At 36.2% G+C, this 27,461-nt stretch overlaps 1 protein-coding gene across 8 annotated transcripts in view; it reads left to right on the forward strand.

The window, feature by feature from the left end:
* Window positions 1-27,461, forward strand: part of LOC127850702 (diacylglycerol kinase zeta-like) — a 234,123-nt gene that overhangs the window by 144,408 nt on the left and 62,254 nt on the right. For all 8 annotated transcript variants that reach the window (XM_052383960.1, XM_052383959.1, XM_052383962.1 and 5 more), the window contains 4 exons: window positions 10,267-10,335; window positions 16,946-16,978; window positions 19,480-19,632; window positions 22,317-22,579. In XM_052383960.1, coding sequence (XP_052239920.1) covers window positions 10,267-10,335; window positions 16,946-16,978; window positions 19,480-19,632; window positions 22,317-22,579 — 518 coding nt within the window. The remainder of the gene's footprint in view (window positions 1-10,266; window positions 10,336-16,945; window positions 16,979-19,479; window positions 19,633-22,316; window positions 22,580-27,461) is intronic.

Raw genomic sequence — 27,461 nt, forward strand, 5'->3', positions numbered from 1 at the left:
TGTTGATAGTAATTTTGTCTTGGATCCATGTATAATAATTCATATTTAAGTCTAATGTTTGGTTGGTGAATGCAGGCCAAATTACCTCAAATTACCCTTAATACAATTAGTATAAAACTTTTTTAAGTGTAAAAAATTATCGAATATTTAACAATATTTCTTGACTAAACGCCATAAACATAAATGTGAGCAACATTTAAATTTAAGCTTTTTGAAGGCTTTTCAAATTTAAGTTAGTGAATGTTGGTCAAAACAAATGTTATTGGTCCCAAAAAGGGATAGTGTAATGTAAATCAAAAGTTATTATTTGCAGGACTGCTTTGATAAAAATTCTATGCCTGCTGCCTTGAAACTTTTAATACATGGGACACAGTGAACTGTTGTGCACAGGTATAGAACTAGTCCTTGTTTTGAAGTAAAATTGGCATTTCAGCTCTTGGAATCACAATGAACCGACAGCTGTAATGTCATGCAAGATTCCCTGGTCTTGTAAAGGGACAGGGTAGCTCCTTATCAGACAGTGTTAACCTTTTCAGTGCTGGAACCGAATTGTGAAGGCCTTTGCAAACAATTTGGATCCATATGAGACGCCACAGAATGTGGCGTCTCATCAGGATCCAAACTGTTTGCTATTCTGATATTATTCTTTGAAAAAAATCAAAGAAAATGCTAATTTTAGAAATTCAGCAGACAACATTTTTGCAGACGACAAATTTCCCAGCATGCAAAGGGTTAATGCACAGGCTGGACTGGAGCTATGCTGGCCACTTATGGCATTAGACCCATTTTGCATGACGCGGATCTAATTATTCTACAAACCAAACATGGATTGGCGTCTATGCCTAAATTGCAAGCTAGTCCCATTGGAACCAGAATGACTTATAAGCACATTTATTCTTTACGCAGATAAGCCAGTCTGGCTTCCATTTGTCAGTTTGTTAGTGTGGCCTGTGTGCTGTGGAGTTTGTGATGGGAGTGATGACTTAAATCCCCTTTACTATAACTCACTCAACCAGTGATAAGTGTTTCTCACTTCTGCACATGTGCATAATTTTCATATTAGTGCAGTGCATGTTTATTTTGTGTTAAAATGTCACGTAATTATGTATCGTTCGTGGAAAAGACACAGTAACCAACAAAGTTCATTTCTGATTTCTTTGCGTTTTATTTCTGCTTATTAACACAACACAACGTTTCCAAAATGTTTGTCAAATACAAGATACATGCGAAGCCCGCAATGGGCCCATCCCGCGAAAGCCAGCAATAATGCGACTTGTATGTTCGGCCGTTTAAGTGAGACTGTCCATAAATATAGATATAAACAACGAAAGCTTTGATAAGTGTTATGTGTACAATTCTGATTGGCTTTGTAACGTCACGTGCCTACATGTACAATTCTGATTGGCCGTTTGTTAAGTCACGTGTCCGCAACCTAAATATACGTATGCAACGGACACCTAACGAATACATACGGAAATGACCGAAGATTGGCACATACGGTAAGCAAATATTCGTGTCCGGTAATTATAACCTGAGGCTAATGATTTGTTGATCCAGATGGCTGCCTATTTAAGATTGTATGAAATGTGGTACAAATTTCGATCATTATATAAATCCAACAATGCCCCAAATGTGCGTTTTGTGTGCGTTATGTTACAAAAAAAATAAAATTAAAATATGTTTATATTTTGAACACTGCATTATTTTTCTTTCTATTATGTTGTTTGCTAAATTGCCCATTGACAGAGAACAAAATTAGCATTGCAAGACTACTAGTTAACGTAGCAGAAAGATTTGACCCTAATCTGAGACCAGGATTGTATAATGAAGACCTCATTTCATTTGCTCATATATGTATAAAATCATTTTAGAATCAAACAAAATGTTTTTTCGTGAAACAAGTTTTATTTGTTGGAAACTAATTTTTGTGGGTCTTCTCAACCAAGAGCTGTGCATCAGACCTCCAAATAATTGTTTATAAACCAATAAACTATGAACAATTGAAATGTATTTCTTACATTACTTAGCTCTACTAAGTGTTTGTTTTTGGTAAAGATTGTTAAGTGTTTGGCTCTTTATAGATTTTTGAACTTATATAAAACTAGTGTCTTAAATCTTTCAGTGCTGGAACCGGATTTTGAAGGCCTTTGCAAACAGTTTGGATCCAGATGAGACGCCACAAAACATGGCGTCTCATCAGGATCCAAACTGTTTGCTATTCTGATAGTATTCTTTGAAAAAAAATCAAAGAAAATGCTTATGATACAAATGCAGCAGACGACATTTTAGTAGACTGGACAAATTTCCCAGCATGCAAAGGGTTAAACTGTACACACATTTGAAACTGGCAATAGCTAGTGCAACAAATTGTAACCAGTGTGCCTTTTCACCTGTTGTCAATGACTTAATAAATGACCTGAATCATGCGACAATGGGGTAATGCCATATGCCGTCAGTGTACAGTACAGCCAACGCAGAACAAACATTATCCTCGGTCACTCCACGGCCAGAACGTCAGTACTCGGCGGCCGCTTGTTCATGAGGCGAATCGCCGAGGAATGCGGCAATCGATCCGCGCAACGACGCCGAGCCTGTATTAACCTCCTGTACTTTCGCTGCATAAATCCGCCACATACATACTGGCGGATCGAGTGCAAAGATATACACCTACATGTACATTTGTGTAGCATCAAAACCTAGATTTGCGCTACTCTCATAGTTATTATTGTCACGTTTTCATAAGCCTTTAATCGTAAATATTGACCAGAATTTTGCTTTAAAACTGGAATATAAGGCATTATTGGGTAATGAGTAGCGACGGGAAAAATAGTAAATATTCAGTGATAGATATATTGAATTAATTATGATTTTAAATATATTTATAATTGTTCTTTAATTGACTAACTAATCATTTTTATAAGATTTTTATTTTTTGATGCACATCGACTCGGCGTCATATCGCGAAACGCGTCTTACCTTGGCGGACAGATGCGAAGCATCGCGTCGAAATGCAACGTTCCGCCGCATACTGACGCGGCTTAAACTGCCGTCTTGGCATAGACTCGTTGCACCTTGACACTGCGGATCGCGAAATATGTTTGTTCCGCGTTGGCTGTAATGTACCTCTAGACCAGCCTGTGCATCATGAGCGCAGGCTTTTCACTGGAGCTGCCTGTCTGCAAATGAGACCTCAAAACCTTGCATACCTTCATAGTGGACAGGGATAGTGGACAGGGAAAGCCCTGAACAGACTATGCCACCTTCATAGTGGACAGGGAAAGTCCTGAACAGACTATGCCACCTTCATAGTGGACAGGGAAAGTCCTGAACAGACTATGCCACCTTCATAGTGGACAGGGAAAGTCCTGAACAGACTATGCCACCTTCATAGTGGACAGGGAAAGTCCTGAACAGACTATGCCACCTTCATAGTGGACAGGGAAAGTCCTGAACAGACTATGCCACCTTCATAGTGGACAGGGAAAGTCCTGAACAGACTATGCCACCTTCATAGTGGACAGGGAAAGTCCTGAACAGACTATGCCACCTTCATAGTGGACAGGGAAAGTCCTGAACAGACTATGCCACCTTCATAGTGGACAGGGAAAGCCCTGAACAGACTATGCCACCTTCATAGTGGACAGGGAAAGTCCTGAACAGACTATGCCACCTTCATAGTGGACAGGGAAAGTCCTGAACAGACTATGCCACCTTCATAGTGGACAGGGAAAGTCCTGAACAGACTATGCCACCTTCATAGTGGACAGGGAAAGCCCTGAACAGACTATGCCATTGGGCAAGCTTGTCTGGAGCTGTAACACTTGCCGCAATTGTCATTAGACCCTATATTTGCATGATGCGGGTCATGTTAACAAGTCTTTTTCTCATTTTGTCAAGTTATTTGCATTAATTATTCAAATTTGAGTATGAACTTTTGTGAGGATTTGTTTAAATACTAACAAACTGGTGGTGTTGTGCTCTTTTTGTGTCTTCTGATCATGATGTTGTGAAGTTAAGAATAGTATGTTTCATTTTATCAGCATTTCACCAATACTGTTATTAAACAATTATGTAGTAAAGAAGAAAAAAGAAATCCACAAAAAAACACAAAAGGACTTGTGCAAGGATTTTTATAATTTTTATTATTACTGTATTTTTGTATAGTTAGTCGTTGATAGTCCTAGTTTTCAGTATAATTTTAAAGAGATTGCATTAAATAATTTAGTGTTGATAGCTCTCTAGTCAATGGCACTATTGTTAGCATTTCTTATTTGAGCTTTTCTTTAATTTAGAAACCTAAAATATTATTTAAAATCAGGACATTTTTAATGATTTAATGGTGGAAACCCAGGATTAAAGGAACTTGTTAACAGATTGACCGAATTAAAAATTGTCAACATTGTGTTGCATATTCTGTAAATTAAACTAAACCATGTACATCAAGGAGCAAACTAATATGCTTATGACATAGACCTAAACTACATTTTTATGCTCCCCCAAAATTTATTTTGGGGGGAGCATATAGTCGCCGCTTCGTCTGTCCGTGTGTGCATCTCTCTGTCTGTCTGTCTGTCTGTCTGTCCGACCGTGCACAATTTTTGTCCGGGCTATTTCTCAGCAACTAATGACCGGAATTCAATGAAACTATGGGAAGCTTCACTACCAAGAGGAGATGTGCATATTATCAGCGGGTTCTGGTCGGATGATTTTTCACAGAGTTATATCCCTTTGAAGTTTTCTATAAAAATTCTTGTCCCCCCAACTACTGTGCCCTCAAGACATTTCCTTTTATCTGAATATATAGTGCAATATTGTGACAAAAAAAACACCTTTGGGGAGCATCACCCGTCTCCAATGGTTTCTTGTTATTTGTGAGTAATCATTATCAAAATGTAAAAAAAATCAAATGCACAAATATTAAATAATTTGGAGTGCCTCTGATGTTTTCATTATATTTTGTGACAATACATGGATTGATATGAAGACTCAAATCCATAAATGAATTTATTAGCCTTGATGGCAGCTTGGTTTAGTCTATAGCATTATTTCCCTTGCCAAAGGTTGAGAGATATAGAATTGGTGATGTTTTCAGTCCTTCAGGGTGTACTGATATTTATGAGGAATATTGCAGTTAATAAAAACAATAATTAGTTCCGCACCCATCAATAAACAAAAAATCATCTGGCAGGAAATATAAATTCAACAAATTTGCTTGTTAATAATCCTTTCTTTCCTTAATTCAATTCTTTTTTTACACAGGAGCTTTTTAAAGAATGTTTACTGATATCAAATTAAGCATCTTACGATGAATTGGTAATGAATACAGACCCCGGGTATTCTGCAATGAATACAGACCCCGGGTATTCTGCAATGAATACAGACCCCGGGTATTCTGCAATGAATACAGACCCCGGGTATTCTGCGACATATTTATTGGTCATTCCTTTGATCTGTCATTTTGCAAAGTTTTGAACAAAGTGTGGTTGCATCATCAAATTTGTGCTTCAGAATGTCTCGAAACATTATATATAGGCCCTTTTTGATGCCAGAATTGTCTGAAAATCCATGAAAGACATTCTGCATAAGTTCTGTAAACGACCACTTGATCTTAAATTGTGACATTTTCATGTGCAGACAGTATTTTGTCTATTGATTCATGATATAAAATTGTGTCTGAGTCCTGGTAAAAGAATAGAACATTTGATTCCATAGGCTGTCATCAAATGTCAAGAAGGAGCAAATACAGAAAATAAATTGTATAATCCACAGTGGGGACATTGCCCTAGTGCTCCAGAAATGTCATTGTGAAGTCATGCATGCATACATTTTCTTTTATTTACTGTTTTCACGTGAGCGTCAATGCTAGGAGATGCTATTTGTAGTAAATGGAAACAGAAAAGGACTGAAGATCATTGGAATAATTGTTTAATTGAGTAATATAAATGGAAAAGTCACACAATATGGGTTAAGCACTTTAGGAAATAAGAGGGAAGAACAATAATTATCCTCATAAGTGATATCAATTTATGCAAATATAAAATAGCATGAATTTTATGTTAAGTGTAGGAATATACATTTTTGCTAATAGAAGAGAACAAATATATTTGTTTCAAACGTATGCAAATAGCAATCACTATTACATATACCGGTATGTAAATGCAATTCTGCAAATAGAACTTAATATTGCAAATTTAGAGATTCAAATGTAAGATCATATTAGATGCTTTCGTCAAATTATTATGGAAATCTATTATGGTTGAAAGTTTGCATCTTGAAAGAGATACATATTTTAACCCTTTAAGCTGCTGGAAGCCTGAATTTTAAAGGCCTTTGCAAACAGTTTGGATCCAGATGAGACTGCCACAGAACGTGGCGTCTCATCAGGATCCAAACTGTTTGCTATTCTGATAGTATTCTTTGAAAAAAATAGAAGAAAATGCTAATTTTAGAAATTCATGCAGACGACATTTTAGCAGACGACAAATTTCCCAGCATGCAAAGGGTTAAATGGCATGTTCATCCCCTCCCTCATTTTTATGCACCCCATTCACAGAAGAGGGTGTATATTGTTTTGCTGGATGTCGGTTGGTCTGTCGGTGTGTCTGTAGACTGTGTCTGTAGACCAGTTTGTTTCTCAACAATAACTTATGAACAGATTTACCAAGTGGCTTGTAAATACTTTCCATATGCTAATGGCCTTTGCCAGTAGATGCCCCCTATTGAATTTGGGGCAACTAGGTCAATTTAGGTCACTGTCACACTAAGAGTGAAAATTGTTTCCAACCTATTGAATTTGGGGCAACTAGGTCAAAGGTCACTGTCACACTATGAGTGAAAATTGTTTCCGATCATAAGCTTGTGAACAAGGGACTGATTGGCTTGACATCTCCCATATGCATAGGTGTTGGACAGTAGATGGCCCCCTATTGAAATTGGTGTCACTAAGTCAAAGGTCAAGGTCACATTATTTCAAATAATTGAAAAATGAGATTCATATCACAATAAATGGGTGTTTTAAACTGTGTAATAACTAAGACGTATGCTAACCAATGACTGCCAAATGGGTTTATCTCAATATCAGTATTTTCAATATTTTATCTACTGAATCTGCGACATTGATCTTTCTTGGAAGAGAATGGATTATTCCTGACTTTCTCAAGCATAAATGATTAATCAATTTTATTCAATCATCGTGACATCACTATTTATAATACTATAATATTCTCTACCCATTTACTATAACCATGATTAAACAGAAGTGCAAAATTCTGTGTCAACTTAAAACTTATTTAAGTCACACTAATATGATACGATTAACTCTTATTGTCAGTTAGGTTGCAAAGAATCCTGTGTCAAGGCCCTGTTGGGGGGGGGGGCATCTTTCTCTGTCCGCAGAGCTCTTGTATAATAATTACATTACTGTATATACAATGGATGTTCAGAGTAATATATCAAATATGAAGAACATTGTTCAGTATTTAACGGAATACAGAGGTTCTGGTTGGATGCTCTGAACATAATTGCATATGGGAATTAATCTCGATTTCAACTGTTTCTATCATGACATTTCTGGAAGCTCTAATATCATTCCTAAATTGGTAATGATCCTCTTATTGATAACAAGATAAGTGAAAACAGATTGATCTTTTAGGGGCTTAAGTTCTATCATGGTACTTCCTAATGGGCTTAAACTCAATGAGTAATAAATCATGATATGATTACAATGCTTTGAACTTGGGTATATTTTCATCGATGACAATTTTCACATAACCTTTAAATTTGGAATTTAATAGGAATTTGCACAATTGACGTTATGATATATTAGCATTATACGTCATGCTCCCTATCTCTCTAGCCGCATTCAGAATTAATCTCATTTCCTGTCATGGTTTCCTTTCCTGTCGATAGTTTGCACTGCTAATTGAAATAACAAGTAATTTCCTTTGTCAATTTTGAAGTAAGAGATTTAATATCTTTGCAACACAGTCTCAAAAAAGTTGCCAAGATTATGCATATGCCCTACTGATTCTGAACCATTAATTGGAAATTACGTAATATGCCTTTTTGTTTTCTTTTAAGCTCATGTGAGCACAAAGTGCTCACAGGGAATTTTTAGGAAATTGTGTTGTCTGTGACTTTCAAAGCGTGCGGGCGTGCATGCATGAGCATGTTGGTAAAAATGTTCTTCTAATGACTTTTCCTTAAGTCATAGACAACTTTCAATGAAACTTAACTGGAACATTCCTTATGCGACCCTCTTTTCCATTGGCTCAAATTGTTATGGTCCATTGCATACATAGGTCACCAGAGCTAAAAATTATTTTTTGAAATGAAAACTGCAAGAATCTCAGAAACCACAAGGGTCATAGGTTTAATATTTTATGTAAAATTGTCTAGTACATTGTGTAGTGGCCTGCTAACAATTTTGTTCAAATTATGACCCTGGGGTTAAAATCAAAACCCCCGCCTTAGGGACACAGCAATTATTTTGGCCTAACTGGGAAAACTACAGGAACCGGCCCTATTGGGAAAAAAAAAATGCGCCAAAAACAATGAAATTCAAAGAATTTCGCATCATCAAGGCTTCATTTTGGGAAATTAGATATTTGATTTTTTTATCACAAATATTTAAAAATTGATAACTGATTGTTGTCATGTTGTCAATATTATATTTACTTAGGTTTAGGCAATGAATGTTGCATTTTATTTAATTGGAAACCTTCAAAAGAATGTTGTTGTTTTTTTACAGCAATTGGGAAATTTGCAGGTTTTTTTTCCAATCGGAAAGTGCTGTTTTCGGGTACTTTATTAAGAAGGAAGATATTTGCTGCGAACATCATGTTCCTTTACTTGTTTATTGTGAAAACTTAAAAAAAATCGCTTTTGAAAATGCAAGGCTAAAAGGCTTGGTACTTGTCGTGTAACATTGCAAAGTGGTCCTCTAACAAGTGTGTTCCATTCCTTTCTCTTAACATGATGTTGCTTGAACAATGTACTTTTATAGAAAGACCATCCAAATATTTTGATTGTTTGAGAAAGAAATTCTGACCAGAGCATCAGTCAGAAACGTGAAAAAAATGGAAAATTAACATGTTATGGACTTGTTCTAATTGTTTATATGAATAACCTTAAGTCCCTTAAACTGTTTATATTGAGTTAATATTTATCAATGACAATATTTTTGTTACATTGATGCTGAATGTAATTGAGCCTTGAATATTTAAAGAGTGTATTGTTTCGATCAAATATTCTGCAGTAAAATGACGAAATATGATTTAATATTTGGATGTTTTGCTTCTAACTTTTGTTTTAAATTTTACCAAGTTCTGAAGTGATTCTTGTTTAATTTGGCTACTGTATTGGTATGAGTTGTATTCTTGCTTCTTTGTTATAACTAAAATTTTTCCTCCATGTTTAATCACCAATTTTTGTGTAACCTAATGTGTTACTGACATTACTATTATGTAAATTGAACATATTTTAAAACCTTACATAATATATACCAAATAAATAGTTATGTTCATTGTTATGATTTGCTTATAGTTACAAGCTGCTATTTGCACAAGAAGCATTTCCTGCCTTCGAGTCTGACTTTTTTAACAAATGCAAATGACATCAGTATGACTTTACGCCTTCCATAACAAAATATATTTGAAATGAATTTGGTTAACTTTGAAGTGTTAATTTATTATTGATATTAGATGGTGTTTTTCTCAAAGTTTTAAAGTATGACTTGAAAAATAGTGTATACATAATAAATTTAAAATAGTATTTATCATTCCCAGATTGAACTAAGTTGGTGCAAACATTGATCTATCTAAAGTGTTAAATTCGAAGCCTGATGTCATATATGCATTGAACAAAATTAATGCCTTTTTCTCAGTTATATACAACAAATATGCAAAATAAGGCAAAATATAAGTTATCATGATTGAAATAGAACTATAATACTATGGAACATTTGTTTGAAGCTCAATTGACCAGTCGCCATATACGAGATCGTTCCGCCCACTAAGTTGTGTTTTCATAAAACGCTTATTCCATTACTTTGACAGTCTATGTTTGTCGGAACATGTGGCCGCAATAAACGAAATCTGATTGATTATTACGTGAGTTTGATTGACAGCTGGCGAGTGGTCAATTTGAAGTCACATGTCTAAGTGACCTTGGGTTTGCATGCACCACATTTATATCGGCTGTTGTTACACTTTTATATGTTTGAGCGACTCTTATAAACTGCCCATAATTATTATATTCTTCTTTCAGCAACAGTTGATGCGCCACCACTGGGTCCACCGGCGGAGACAGGATGGCAAGTGCAAACAGTGTGGAAAGGTAAGTGCAATAAAGAGAATTAAGTGGGAAACAATTATTTTTGTCTATCCTGAACAAATCTGTATCAGAAACAATAGTTTTGCGTTTAGGTATTGACCTGTCATGAACAGTTTTCCTCAACTTTGATGTTTTATTGCAATCTTGGTTTCAAATTGAAACTTGACCAATGAAAATTCTTGTCTGAAAACTTAGATGCGAAAAATATTCACAAAATAGAGGTGACCGAAAACTTAAGAGTTGAAATTTGAAGTGTCCGAAAATAGCGTCAGTTGTATCAACGACTACCGGTAATAGCATGCGCTTGTAAAATACCATGCCATGTAGAATAAATTACAGTTATATATGTTAGCACTGCATTTTAAATGCTCATGCTCATGGTGAGCTTTTGGGATCGCCTTTAGTCTGTCGTCCGTCGTGCATCCGTCGTCAACATTTTGCCTTGTGAACACTCTAGAGGCCACATTTATTGTCCGATCTTCATGAAACTTGGTCAGAACATTTGTCCCAATGATACCTCGACTTAGTTTGAAACTGGGTCATGCTGGATCAAAAACTAGGTCAAACACAAGAAAAACCTTGTGAACACTGTAGAAGTCACATTTGATGCCCAATCTTCATGTAACTTTGTCAAAATGTTTGTTTTAATGATATGTTGGTTGAGTTCAAAAATTGTTCCGGTCCGTTGAAAAACATGGCCGCCAGGGGGCGGGGCAGTATTCCTTATATGGCTATAGAGAAACCTTGTGAACACTCTAGAAGTCACAATTTTTGCCTAATCATCATGAAACTTGGTCAAAACATTGGTTTCATTGATATCTCAGATGAGTTCAAAAATGGTCCAGATCAGTGAAAAAACATGGCCGCCAGGGGGCGGGGCAGTTTCCTCAATATGTATAAAGTGAAAACATGTGAACACTCTAGAAGTCACATTTTTGGTCCAATCTTCATGAAATTTGGTCAGAACATTTGTTTCCTGGATACGACGGTTGAGATTGAAAATGGATTGGAACGGTTAAAAAACATGGCTGCCAGGGGGGTGGGGTCTTTTTTATTATAATTATATAGTAAAAAAGCTTGTGAACACTCCAGAAGTCACATTTTTTGCCTAATCATCATGAAATTTGGTCAAAACATTGGTTATGTGGATATCTTGGACGAGTTTGAAAATAGTCATGAACATTTGAAAAACATGGCCACCAGGATGTGGGGCAGTTTTCTCTATAATGTATATAGTGAAAACATGTGAACAGTCTATAAGACACATTGTTTTCCCAATCTTTATGAAATTTGGTCAGAACATTTGTTTCCTTGCAATGACGGTTGAGTTCAAAAATGGTTTGGATCAGTAAATAAACATGGCCACCAGGGGGGGGGGGGGTCTTTTTTCTTATATTTGTATAGTAAAAAAAAGCTTGTGAAAACTCTAGAAGTAAAATTTGTTGTCCAATCATCATGAAACTTGGTCAAAACATTGGTTTTATGGATATCTTGTTATGATATCTAGGCCGAGTTCCTAAATGGTTGCGGTCTGTTTAAAAACATGGCTTTATAGTGTAACCTTGTTTACACTTTACTATGAAATTACCAATGTACATGTTGAATGAAATTTATGCATATTATGATATTCATGATCTCCATGCAGTCATCTGAATATTAATTCTGCCGAGAAGATATACAGTTAAATTGCCAACACATTTTTTATTTATCTTTGTTCCTTTCTGAAGAGGATTATTTATGTTTATGATTGGTTGGGGATGAAGTGCAACAAACATATTTTTGCCATCTGAAAACCCTTTATTAAATATTCTCAAAATTTTAAGTAGTTATATTGATTTCACAGAAAATTACTTAGGGGAGAAACAACTGTATTTAACTTTAATTCTGTTTGACCTCCAATCATGAATGCATGGCTTGTCAGGAATGCACTCTTATTTCTCCATTGATCCCATTCATCCACCTGCTCATCAGCAACTGATTAATTCAATATTGACTGTGCCTGAATTGTTAATGTGATGTAACAGGCTTGCAGCTTAAAAGCCCTTAGTCCCTAGAAAAAGGCCCTAGCTGGGAACTCACATCAAAGACCTTCAGACTGATAAGAGTGGAACACAAATTCTTATGGCACACAGTTTATTGATGTCAGGTCGGTAGTTTTGGTGTGATTATCAAAGATTTGTGTTTTAAATAGGGTTGATTGTTGTTTTAATTGGAAATATCATTGCAAGGTGAGTCTTAAAATAGTTCCAGTTTGTTTAAAAGCAAGGCCCTGAGGTGGGTGGCAGATTTCTTTTTATCCTGCCTCTGTTGCAAACCTTGACCAAATAAAGCAGGGTCGAATAAATTTTCCTATCTCCGGTCAACAGGAAGTAGTGTATTCCTATGCACGCTGTGACACATGATAACAAATAAAAATCAGTTTTTGTTTTGCTGCTGCACATTGTTTTCAATTTCCAACAATAAAAATATCACATTCTCGATTCATTTTTTATTTCTTCTCATAATTTCAATAGGAAAAGTATTAAAAGGACCAGTTTAATGTGGAACTATTTTTACGTGACATAATCGGTAGTAATTTGGTCGTAAGGAATGTTTGTGTACATGTAGGAGCTGACCAGAATAATTAATTTGTTATCTTAATAAATCATTTGTCTTTGATAAAATGTGTTTGCTGCATAATTTTTAATGAAGCAGGATAAATAGAATACATGGTTGGTGCCGAGATGGAGAAAGTTTATCTGGTTCGGCCCGAAAAAGAAAAAGGGCTCGCTAAAGCTTGCCCTATTTTCTTTTTCTAAGCCTCACCAGATAAACTTTCTCCATCTTGGCACCAACCATGTATTCTCTATTTATTGTTATAGTGAACCATTGTGAACTCTCTATAAGTCACATTTAAGTTCATATATAATATCTTGATTTACTTTGAAAATAGCTCCGGTGCTCTGACGAGCATGATTTCCAGGGGCAAGCGAATTTCTTCTTGTGAACCTTATGATGATATTTATGTTTCATGAAGTACTTTTATTAACTCCACCTTCCCAGAATAGTTAAGTTCCTTTGGGTCTCAGGTGAGCGCCATAGGGCCCATGGCCCTCTTGTCTTATTAAGTGTCATTGCCCTAAGTTGTTTAAGTAGGTTTATGAAGAGTGACCTCTTCATTTTGATTTGGTTTCAGAGAATCAGAGGAAAATACATTATTGTCTAGATTTACCCAATTAATGTATCAGTTTATATTGGCATACATTGTCTTATTGCCTTTATTGGTTGTTTTACGAGGCATTGGTTTATATAACTGTTCTGGTTTGCAGAGTTTTTAATTAGTTTCATCGTTATCCTATTTCCAGCTGACTTTACTGCCAGCTTTGATTAACAATAAGTTCACCCTTAATCCCTCTCAGAAGCAAAGTGAAAATTGCTATGTTTAAACAGCATAAAACCTGTACAGCCTGCTCATCAGTATCTATGGGTTGGAAATGAAGTCTTTAAAACTTGAATCTAGTAAGAAAGGTATTTAATTAAATTGAACTTTCCATGAGACTTCAAATGCGTGAAAATACGTATCTAGGTGGTAAAGGTTAACATTAAGTTAAGCCATGCATTTTGAGAATTAGGTCGTTCAGCGTCATGTGAGGACCTTAAGTGTGTCCCAGAAATCCTACGTAATGAACTTACTTGACTTACAAAAGTTGGATGATTGTTAACCCTTTACCACTTAGATACGTATTTTGATGCATTAATATTTACTGAAAGATATTGAATGTTGATGTGGTCTTGAGAAGGGTGGCTTGAGAACTTGGAGAAATCAGTGGGCCATGTATCACTCAACAAACAAGATGGCGATGTCCATGCCAAGACAGGTATTATTCGCCGTTTTATACCCTTTATTACCTGTATTAGTTGTTTAAATGCCACTCAATTTCCAACTATATCAGCAAGAAAGTCAATAGGGTTTATATCATTTTAATATTCACTTTATATCTCCACTTTGCTCGCTGCAAAATTTCTGAGCAGGTCATGCAGTTACAGCTCCTGCTAAAAAATTCATCGAGAGTAAAGTCAAAATAAGATGGTATATAAATACAAAATAAAGGCTAATCACTTTCTTTTTGATATGGCTGGAATGTGAGCGGCATTTAAACAATAAATACAAGTAATAAAGGGAATTAAACAGCGAATAATACCTGTACGGGCATGGACATTGCCATCTTGTTTGTCACGTGATTACCCCCTCTGTTGCATGCACAGGGAGGACAAATTGCACTATTGGGGAGAAGCATGTATACCAACTCTGTGCTTACCTACAGCAGCTAGGTGATTTATTGAGAAAGCTAGGACTATATTTTAAGACAGAGCTAGGTTGTTAAAAAAAATATGTTCACTCAAAACAGTGTACACTGCAACTCCAATATATCAAGGTCCATTATATTGCGTTGTCCGATATATCGCGAATCGGCTATGGCTCCCAAAAATCTGACAAGCATAATCCCCAAATAAAATGTTTTAATCTGAGAATTTGATGAATTAAAATCGTTTCAAGCCTGTATTTTTCCCTTTTTTCACCAACTTTAATCCAACATTCATAATCCAGTTTTGACCAGATTGTTTGCTTACATTACATCACTTTAACACCTGTGTACTGCAATACAGTAAGATTCCACGTATAGCGCGCTCCCGTGTATAGCGCACAGGCTGTTTTTTAAATGCAAAAATGGAGACAAAAATATTAAAAAACAATAAAACCACCAAATCGGACTGAAAATGGCCACCATTTTACTATTGCACAATCCAATAATCCGGGGCATTGAAAAGCTTAATTAAGCATTCAAAATAGGAAGCGTCATTATGATTAGGAGCATGGGTTGCATAGCAATATACTTTTCTGACAATTTTGTAATTTTCTAGCAAAAGATTAAAAGTCCACATGCATTTCGTGAAAAACATGAGAAAATAAGAATTAGTGAACATCGTGTGATTTTTCCTCGGGGAAAGCATGGGCATTACTGGTAAATTTGAATGTCGCATTGGAGACAGGGATACAGTTGTTGAGGTACACTACTGTTGAACTTTCAATATTTATACACACAAAATGCAATTGCATATCTTCACGTTCTCAAGTGTCAATTAGTGTCTCAAATGTCAATTAGCATCTTAACAAGTCGTGGCACATATTACTTAATAACATCTGCCAATTACGAAGTGCAAAATGACCCCCTTTCACACCTACCGTTACAAGCAAAAAAGACCTCGTTCGCACCTACCCTTGCCTGCTCTCCGAAATGTCGACAACAATCCCCATCGGAATTCATCAATAAAGAAGTGTAAAAACACAAACAAAGAAATGTCCGCAAGTTTATTCAAACAAATTTATTTTTTACCAAAACTTCTTCTACCGCATTTATATCTACCAGTAGCGACTTCTTGTTGTTTCGACAATGGCCCCTCAGTCTGTACGATTATAGGGTGATAGTTTTCTGGAAAAAAACATGGTGGCCATTTTGATTATTTACGATTACACAACATATTTTTTACCAATTTAGCAGCCAGGATAGCGTTGTATCAATGTATAGCGCGCATCAGCTTTTTAATTTGAATTTTGGAGGTAAAACACTGCGCGCTATACGTGGAAACCTACGGTAAACAATAGCCCCTCTTGTCAAACATCACAGGTCATTTCAGGTGTTACCATTCTGTATTGAATTTGCTTTGAACTGCCAAAACACACAAGTGCACACATGAAGGTGTACACAATTATAACTAAATGTCACAAGTCAATACTGACCTATCTCAACAATCTGTGTGCGTTAGATACAGTGTAAACTACTTGCTTTTAATTTAGAGGTAAAGATCCCTCAGTTTGTCAAAATGCACTATTATATACTATTAAAACCCATGCTTTCCATGCTTTTCATGAGAATGAATGACGTCATTTTGTACATGGGTCTAATTTGTGCATGCTTTCTTGAACAATACAACTCCGCAATGTTTTTCGGATTACAAATTTAATTATATGCATTAAAAAATACTCGCAAGGAATAATGTTTTGTTTTATACCAATGAATAACATATGGATATAACACATAATTGAATAAGGTAGGTAAATAGCTTGTTTTGAGATTGCATAACAATACGTATGCATACATATACATGAATACACAACCTTACAATTTATATCGCGCGCCGGATATATCACGATCGCAATCTTTGGACCCCTTCAACCGCGATATATTGGAGTTGCATTGTATTACAGGCCTAGCACACAGTGTATTACACCTAGCACAACATTGCGTCCGTTGTTACTAATTCCATAGAATATCATCAACAGACCTAATATGGAATTTGCCACATATTGACAAAATAACTTATTGGGAACTTTCCAATTTATATTTATGACAAAATTACATAGAATGTCAACTATATTTATCTGATTGAAACTTCTTGTGCTATAGATTACATTTGCCAGTGCTGTGTGTTTCTAGGGATCCGGTGGATTAATTCCAAAACTAGAGATCTGGAATATACAGCAATATTTTTAGACTTATACCATTTGTTTGTTCATCTGTTCGAAAATTCAACCCACATATTATGCAAATGATATTTCACCTTTTTGTTTCAGTCTTTTCAGCAGAGGTTCACATTTCAAAGCAAGGTAAGTTTAAAGCTATGAATTTAAAAACGGTACACACACAAAAACGGACTAAATAAGTTCAACCTATGCCAATAAAAACCAACCATTTTCTAAAGCCCCCATGTGTTTTCAACAAGAAGGAATTATAGTTTGCTGGACTTGAGAGGGCATGGAACCCAGATTACTTCTGTCACAACGCCAGACTATTGACAAGAGCACAACAGAAAGTGTTCAACTTGTGTGCCTTGCTGCCTCAAGTCATTTTCCATCATTATCCACTACCAAAGAGGGAGGGATATAGAATAGGCATTGTCTGTCAGTCCGTAATGCCATTAATCCAGAGATATCAAATAAACAAATTTTCTTGTTTTTCACTGAAACAGTGATTTTAAAAAATATGCTCATTTTGTGAGAAGACATAATGACATGACAGTTGGCAAATTTGTCTGATGCAAGGCTTTTATGCTTCAGGGAAATATAAAGGTGTTAAGTGTTTTTCAGGGTTTTTATGGAATAGTGTTAAAAGATTATATTGCCTGCTTCTGTAATCTTGCACCCATTTGTATGCTGGTAGGTGGAATAAAAAAATGTCTAAGCATACAGATTTTTTTTCACAATAGTTATTTCTGTATTAACACCTTTAGATGTCCTTAAAAATCAAAACTGGCAATTGTTTTTGCCATTCAGAGACTCGTATCTGGAATTTGTCTGCGAGAGGTCTTAAAAACAAAACTGAAAACAGTTGTTCTGCTATTGGTATTTTCAGAAATGGTACCCAAATATGGGTAAGCAGTAAATCTGTTTTAATTTCAGAAATGGTACAAAAAGTTTGATGTAAATATTCTATGATCTTGCAGAATTTGTACCAAAGTATGCATTGCAGTAAAACATGATAGTGATACCCAGAATTGTGACCAAGATGCAACTATTTGCCTATAAAATGCTCTGGCATTATCCAAAAGAAATTGCTGGAAAGCTTTTGTTAGCTTATGTGGGCTGGTTTCAGCCCATGGTCACTCAGTGACTGAATGAGTGATTCAATGCATATTGTCTTGAAGAAATGGATATTACATCATAAATCTGCTATGAGGCCTTCATGCACCATTGTATACTAGAATGCTACACGGCCTTCGTGCTCTTCTTATTAAATGTCAAGGCCTGTGTTTCCTTTTTTATGTCTTATATTTAGTGTAAAGGTTGTCGTCTTAAAAAAGTATTTATACTTAGATTGTTTTCTTCTATTTCTATGGAGATTTTATTCTGTCAACAATCCATCATTCCAAGGCTTAAAATATGAGTGGGCATTTGTGATTGAAAATTATGAAAAAAATGCTTACCAGATGTGTCAAAACAATTTAAGTGATGTGTTTTGTCAATAGTAATAGTCATAAATATTACCAAAACGTGGGTGGTAGTGAATTAAATTAATATTTGTCTATAGGGATTAAGAATTGAGATGTCGGCTTGAACAATACCATAAAAGGATCAAAGAGAAATTGTGCTGAGAGACAACAAAACATATACCAGTTAATGCATAGCTCTCCAGTCAAATGAGAAAAGACCCATCTAGGCCTTTTTTCTGCCCTCTGTAGGAGGCGTAGAATGATTCACAGTGGATTGATCATATCTGTTTATTGAAGCTTTTAGTGCGCTATTAATGGGCCTTCTTTGATCATAGTATTCGTATTAATAACATTATGAGTGTCCATACAGTTGTGCATTCAAAATGTGTTGCTTATAATTATTGTCCCCTACTGGTGAAACCGGAGGGGACTTATGGTTTGCGCTCCGTATGTCAGTCTGTCTGTCTGTCCGTCACACTTTTCTAGATCCTGCGATAACTTAAAAAGTTCTTCATATTTTTTCATGAAACTGGAAACATGGATAGATGGCAATATGGAGATTGTGCAAGTCATTTCATTTTGTTCCTACGTCAAGAATTCTGGTTGCTATGGCAACAAATATATAAAAATTTATTTTTTTAATGACAATTGTGGAGTTTCACCGGTAGGGGATAATATAGCTTGGCAATCTCTTGTTTTTTATGCAGTTTGAAGAAATTACTACAAGTAAAGCTGTAGCTGTATAAATTTGTTTCATGAAGGTCATTTGTGGGTTACTGGTAATTTTTATTCCTCAGAAAAGTCTGAGCAGTAACCAACTGCTTGACATGACTGACAGACTGTTGCATACTGCCAAAAAATCCAACTTTATGAAAACATTTTAGCTACAAAGTGATTATAATGTCTCTCACATCAGAGGATCATAGCACTAAGCTGGTACCAGGCCCTGTACCAAAATCATATTATAGCAATCAGCTGGTACCAGGCATTGTACCACAATCAAATCTCAAGCCTCATGATGTTTATCAGTCTTCTTGGCCAGACTATAACATGTTAGTGCATTTCTGGTGATCGCTGCATAAGATTGCTTTATTGTTGTCTGCAGCCTTACACAACGCAATGACATTTCATGGTAATTAGCGATCTTCTTAGCATGGCTAAAATGGGATTGCATTTCAGGAGATCATAGCAATAAGCTGTTCCTGGTGCAAGGCGGCGTACCACAACAAAATCTCCTGTTTCATGATGCAGCAGATAGAGGAGCAATGTCTTCTAGGAGTTCACGCTGGCATCATTGTGCCGCCATCTTGGATCATCAAACTACCAAAGAAGGTTACACTCTAGTGATTTAGTTATCAGTATCTTTTACATTTAAAAAAATGTATTGCAGAGATTTGTAAGTCAGATTTTTATGTCCCCCACCACTATAGTTGGGGACATATTGTTTTTGCTCTGTCTGTTGGTTGGTTGGTTGGTTTGTGTGTTTCTTTGTGCAAACTTTAACATTTGCAATAACTTTTGCAATATTGAAGATAGCAACTTCATATTTGACATGCATGTGTATCTCATAGAGCTGCACATTTTGAGTGGTGAAAGGTCATCCTTCAAGGTCTAAGGTCAAATATATGGTCAAATCGCTAATTTAATGTACACTTTTGCAATATTAAAGATAGCAACTTGATATTTGGTATGCATGTGTATCTCATGGAGCTGCACATTGTGAGTGGTGAAAGGTCAAGGTCATACATCAAGGTCAAAGGTCAAATATATGAGTAAAAATCGCTAATTTAATGTACGCTTTTGCAATATTGAAGATAGCAACTTGATATTTGGTATGCATGTGCATCTCATGGAGATGCACATTGTGAATGGTGAAAGGTCAAGGTCATCCTTCAAGGTCAAAGGTCAAATATATGGGGACATAGTGTTTCACAAACACATCACTTGTTTTTAAATGATTTCACTGCAGCAATATCTCATGAAGTTTAAGAACTTACCAGATAGGTGATACTGCAGATTTTTGTAACTGTCAGATTGAAGCGAATTGTGTTATATAGTTTTTATTTTTCTTCTCAAAATGATTTCACTGAAGCAATAGACATGTGTTATGCTGGTTTAACAACTCCCTGAAGTTTGTGTTTCAGTTTTTCAAATTTCTGAAAGTTTACTTGGCGGTAATTTTCAGCGCGGCTGTTTTCAGAGGAAACCCGAGGTATTGTCATAGCCAGCTCGTCGTCTTGTTCCACGTCCGGGTCGTGCTAAAACCTTTACATTTTGCTCTAAAATCAAAGTGCTTCCACCTACAACTTTGAAACTTCATATGTAGATACACCTTGATGAGTTCTACATGCCACACCCATTTTGGGGTCACTAGGTCAAAGATCAAGGTTACTTTCAATTATTCAAAACTGCACCCACAGCCGAGCCTTGGCACCCGTTATGCGGTGCTCTTGTTATGCCACTCATTCGAAGAAGAGGGGGTATATTGTTTTGCTGGATGTTCATGGATCGGTTTGTCGGTCGATCTGACTGCTAGTAGACCATTTCGTTTCTAATCAATAGCTTGTCAGCGAATTGATCTATTGGCTTGATACTTCCCACGTAATTGGACATGGACAGTAGATGACCCCTGTTTGACATTGGGGTCACTAGGTCAAAGATCAAGGTCAATTTCACAATAAGTGTGAAAATGGTTTCTTATCAATAACTTGTCATTGAATTGACCGATTGGCATGATACTTCCCATGTGCATTGGCCTTGAACAGTAGATGAACTCTATTGAAATTGTGGTCACTAGGTCAAAGGTCAAAGTCACGGTTAAAATAAGCACGAAATTCATTTCCCATCAAAAACTTGTCGAAGAATTGACCTATTGGTTTGATACTGCACATGTGCTTTGGCCATGGACAGTAGATGACCCTGTTTGAAATTCGGGTCATTAGTTCAAAAGTCAAGGTCACTGTGACATTAAATGTTAAATTGGTTTTTGCTGGATATGTCATCAAAGGATTGAGTGATGGGTGTAAATGCACTGTGTTTTTTTTTTTTGGGGGGGGGGGAGGGGGACATCTGTCTCCGACCACAGAGCTCTTGTTAAATTAGTTTAAGACCTCTTAAAAGGTTATCCTGCAGCTATTTCAATTTTCGTTTAGTTTCTTTCCCGAGAAGGCTACACAGCACAAATGTCTATTTCATATTTATTTACTTACTATAAAGGCTGCACAACAGCTTTTTTATTAGTCTTTTTATGTTCCCCCAAAAAACTTTGGGGGGAGCATATAGTTGCCGCTTCGTTTGTCCGTCCGTGCACAATTTTTGTCTGGGCTATTTCTCAGCAACTAATGACCGGAATTCAATGAAACTTTATGGGAAGCTTCACTACCAAGAGGAGATGTGCATATTATTAGCGGGTTCTGGTCGGATGATTTTTTACAGAGTTATGGCCCTTTGAAATTTTCCATTAACTGTACATATAGTGCAATTCTTGTCCGGGCTATTTCTCAGCAACTAATGACCAGAATTCAATGAAACTTTATGGAGAGCTTCACTACCAAGAGGAGATGTGCATATTATCAGCGGGTTCTGGTCAGATGATTTTTCACAGAGGTATGGCCCTTTGAAATTTTATATAAAACAATTCTTGTCCCCCCAACTACTGTGCCCTCAAGACGTTTCCTTTTATCTAAATATATAGTTCAATATTGTGAAAAAAAAACCTTTGGGGATCATCACCTGTTTCCGACGGTTTCTTGTTTTTGGATGTCCCTGAAACTTTACACTGAAACAGCTTCTTATTCAGTTTTTCAACTGTCTGAAGGGTTGCTATGCAGCCATGTAGTTCTCATACAATTGCATGTCTATTCATACATACATTATGCAGACATCTTCCTTAACATTTTGTAATAGTAATTAACAAATCACCGATAACTGAATACTTATTTTATGCAGTCACATTCCTAAACCTGATGCCATATTAAATAAGAAATCAGCAATAACTTACATCACTTCTGTTAAAGGGCACCTTCAAATCATCTTTGCGGAAGAAAAGTAGAAACAAATCATCGATGAAGCGTAAGAGTAAGGGCGGTGTTAAAGAGATTATAGACGTACAGCGCCCGTTCATCATCAAGCCCATTCCCTCCCCTCTGCTCAAGCCTCTACTGGTGTTCATCAATCCGAAGTCCGGTGGTAACCAGGGCGGCAAGCTTCTTCATAAGTTCTGTTGGCTATTGAACCCTCGACAAGTGTTTGACCTTAGTAATGGCGGACCAAAATTGGGGTGAGTTTGAATAAGTTGAAATGGTAGCTGTATTGCTTGATGTAGAATTCATCATGAGATTATGTTGGCCCTTTAACCCTTGACAAGTATTTGACCATAGTAATGGCAGAGCAACATTGGGGTGACATAAAATTACTTAAAAAGGTAGATGTATTAATCATTAATAAATTGAGAGGTAATCATAAAATTATGTTGGCCCTTAAACTTGTGACTTATGTTTGTGGCAACATTGGACCAAAACTGGGTTAAGTTTGCAATAAATAGCTGTTTGTGACACTGAATCTGCTAAACCTTTAATATAAAAACTGTTTAACGCTCAGGGCTTGATTTTGTTGGTCCCAGTTTTTTCAACATTGACCTGAAAAACATTAAAAGTAGATCAAATTGATAACAATACAGGAATTGTACTTCATATCCATTATCACATTCAGGCTCATGTGTCAATGAATTGTGTTGGAGACAAAAGGTCAGTTTCTTACGTCAATGTATTGGCAGGAGTATCAATGATCATTCTTCATTCATGACATAAAATATACTCTGATGAATTGCTGATGCCAAAGTGTGGTTCTTGGGCATATTTGAATACCTAGGATCGAGTGCCAGACCATGGTATCTTTTGAACCTTTCTTAATGAGATATGTGACTAAATAATAATGTAGATCAACTAATATTTGTCGCACACATATTGTCATAGATTTTGATGCTCAACCACAAAATAATATTTTCTGCATATGTTTAAGTCCAAAGTCTTAAAAGAGACATTTAAATAATCAACAAATTTAAGATCCAGTGAAATTATGGCGAATTTTATGATGAAAGAGCAAAATTTTATTTAAACAAGATCAATTGAATCCACTGTAAGGTATTTGTCTTTTTAGAAAATCATGCACATTTGTAAATATTAGTAATTTCTCTAATATACTAAGAAAGATTTGTATCATTTATTAGCTCACCTGAGCACAACGTGCTCATAGTGAGCTATTGTGATCGCCTTTTGTCCGTCGTGAGTTGTGCGTCGTGCGTCGTCAACATTTACCTTGTTAACACTCTAAAGGTCACATTTATTGTCCAATCTTCATGAAACTTGGTTAGAACATGTGTCTCAATAATATCTTGGACGAGTTCGAAAATGGTTCCGGTTGGTTGAAAAACATGGCTGCCAGGGTGCGTGGCAGTTTTCCTTATATGGCTATAGTAAAACCTTGTTAACACTCTAGAAGTCACATTTTTAGTCCAGTCTGCATGAAACTTGGTGGGAACATGTGTCCCAATAAAATCTTGGACAAGTTCAACAATTGTTCCGGTTGGATGAAAAACATGGCCACCAGGGGGCGGGGCAGTTTTCCTAATTGGCTATAGTAAAACCTTGTTAACACTCTAGAAGTCACATTTCATACATGCCATAATTTTTTAGGTCCAAAGCGGGACATTCCATAAAAAATTTCGGGACATTTGACCAAAAAGCAGGACACCTAAAACGATCTATCATTCCACCTTTACTATAGTCAGTATTGAGTATAGTACTAACAAAAACTCTTGATACTTTTATTCAAGACATAAAACATCTGATATGAAGCATGAAATCTAAAACATAACAATAACAGTTTTATTAAATAAGACAATAGCAAACAACGAAGATAATATTCATCTGTTTAAGAGTACAAAATCTAGAACATTACGACAACAATACTCATTATATTAAATTCAATGGCAAACTTTAACGCAGGGGAGGCTATCCAGTTGACTGAAAGTACGGGTTACAGTACACTATCTACCGAACAGTTACATCAGTTACACACGGAATGCACGGCCGTACACATTTCCGTATTTTGTTTTCTTCCTATATACACAGATTAAACTGAATTGTGAATTGTCAGGCGCTGTAATGGGGTATTGTCAAACTGTCATTAATAACAACACGTTGTTTTTATTCCAATAACACAAGACAAGATGGGTAACTCTTTTACTGTTTGTTGCGATGTTTTTTTAAGCATGTGTCCATGCGCAGTTTGTTACTTGTCAATTGTCGCGGCTTAATTGGAGTAGGGTCAAACTGTCATGCATAGCACCTCGTTGTTTTTAGCTTAATTGGAGTAGGGTCAAACTGTCATGCATAGCACCTCGTTGTTTTTATTACAATTACACTAGACAGGATGGGTATCACTTATTGGACTGTTTGTTGCGATTTTGGTATATTGCACATTCGGAATATCCCGCTATATTGGAACTAAACATTGAATGTAAAAGACTCATTTATGACGTAGCATTAATTTTACAAAACAATTGTTTTTTAAAACCGTTTCAAACAAATACAAAATAAACACATTTTCAACATTTATTTTATTATAATAAAACTATCGATAGCAATAAGCGACCACTATCTTGAAGACCACCATGGTGTGAATGCCTGATGAAATCAATAATTAGCCGATAAATCGCTGATAAGGTGTCATAAACAACACTGGTACACACGATAAGTAGAATCGGATTGTTAATTGGGGGGCAATAAAGGGATTAGCGGTGTTAAGTGTTAGCGAAACAGAGCTTGAATAGCGAATTTTATTGGGAACCTATACACCTTACATCGTTTTTTACGAATGTCGGGACAAATCGTCTCATGGCGGGACGGCGGGACAAAGGGCCCAAAAGCGGGACTGTCCCGCCGAGATCGGGACGTATGGCATGTATGTCACATTTATTGTCCAATCTTCATGAAACTTAGTCAGAACATTTGTTATAATGATATCTTGGATTAGTTCGAAAATGGTTCTGGTTGGTTGAAAAACATGGCCGCCAAGGGGCATGGCAGTTTTCCTTATATGGCTATGGTAAAACCTTGTTAACACTCTAGAAGTCACATTTTTAGTCCAATCTTCATGAAACTTGGTCAGAACATTTGTTATAATGATATCTTGGATTAGTTCGAAAATGGTTCTGGTTGGTTGAAAAACATGGCCGCCAAGGGGCATGGCAGTTTTCCTTATATGGCTATGGTAAAACCTTGTTAACACTCTAGAAGTCACATTTTTAGTCCAATCTTCATGAAACTTGGTCAGAACATGTGTCCCAATAGTATCTTGGACGAGTTCCAAAATGGTTCCAGTTGAATGAAAAACATGGCCGCCATGGGGAGGGGCAGTTTTCCTTATGTGGCTTTACTGTATGGTAAAACCTTGTTAACACTCTAGAAGTCACATTTGTGGTCCAATGTTCATGAAACTTGGTCGGAATATTTGAACTAATAATATCTGGGCTAAGTTAAAAAATGGTTGAGATCCGTTAAAAACATGGCCGCAAGGGGGCGTGGCATTTTTCCTTAAATGGCTATTTACTACAAAACCTTGTTAACACTCTAGAAGTCACATTTATTATCCAATCTTTATGAAACTTGATCAGAACATTTGTTCTAACAATAGCTCGAGTGAGTTTGAAAATGGTTATGTCGTTGAAAAACATGGCCGCCAGGGGGGGGACAGTTGTCCTTATATGGCTTTAGTGAAAACTTGTTGACACCATATTAGCCTCATTTATTGGCCAATCTTCATAAAACTTGGTCAGAACATTTGTCCCAATGAAATTTTGCCAGAGATTGAAGCTGGGTCATATGAGCTCAAAAACTAGGTCACAAGGTCAAATATAAAACAAAACATGTTAAAAGTCACTTTTTTGGTCCAAAATAATCTTCATGAATCAGCTTGCATTTTTTCAGAATAGTCTAGTTCCTTTGGCTTTCAGGTGAGCGCCTTAGGGCCTGATGGCCTCTTGTATAAGTGTTTATAGCATCATTCAGGTAATGTGGTGTTCATTATCAATCAGTTCTGATATCTGTGGGGCTTGATGCTCATGTTTTTGGCATTTTGCAGGTTTTTAGTGTTTGGTACATAAGCTTTTTTTTAGGATTTAATATACAGTAGAATTGCAATAACTAGAGCTGGCGATTTCTCGAAAACTGGCGATTGCTCGAGCATTAAAGAAAGTCCCTAGCATTTTCCTTTAATGTCTATATAAAAATACCCGCGATAACTCAAACATGCGATTTTTGATAACTCGAGGTCGTAGGCCGGTCCCTGAAAGGCATTTCACACCTAATTAACCAATCTCCACGCAGGGTTTTCGTTCCTTGCTCTCACATACAACTCTGCGAAAGGCTCAGCACGCCATAGCTAAAACCGAACAAACGCATTCAATGTATATTTGATTGGATATTTAAGATTGCATGCATTAAATTAAGAAATATGACTTTTAAATGTACGATAAATCGTGCAAAAACTTGCGAGTTTTAATGCAACTCTTTGGAACTATTTTATTTCCCATTTACACAGATGGAATCATTTCACGCACTTTACAAATGTCAACAATTGAACATAATGTTTATTGAGAGACGTTAGGAATTGCTTCGACGTGTGTATGTATGTTGGTTTCTTAACATCAAGAAACCATATCAATTTTATAATAATGAATTAAGACTGATATAAGATATCATGGTATGGGATGGTTTTCTTTAATGCAGTGAATGCAATGTAACCGTCGTGCAAGAGATTGTTTAGTATACTGTAACCTCAATGATGAACGCTTGGTATGATCATGACATGAATGAGACGCTTTCATAACAATAGTCCGTTTTGAGCCCAACACAGAGGTGAATGTAATGTAACCGTCGTGCAAGAGATTGCTAATTAACTGGCAATTATTCGAGGAGGCTTTCTCGTCTGGTCGGTGCTAAAAATATTCGAGTTGTGAAAAAAGCGCAATCAAGCAGACAAACGACGCTCGATTAGGTGTGAAGTTAGTTGCAGTTTGAGATACACTGCAAATTGTCATCCTTTGAGAAGCAGATCAAAGCTACACAGTTTTAATGATAATTAAATAATTACCAGCAATC

The sequence above is a fragment of the Dreissena polymorpha genome, chromosome 11, assembly GCF_020536995.1.
Source record: "Dreissena polymorpha isolate Duluth1 chromosome 11, UMN_Dpol_1.0, whole genome shotgun sequence".
Classification (NCBI taxonomy): domain Eukaryota; kingdom Metazoa; phylum Mollusca; class Bivalvia; order Myida; family Dreissenidae; genus Dreissena; species Dreissena polymorpha.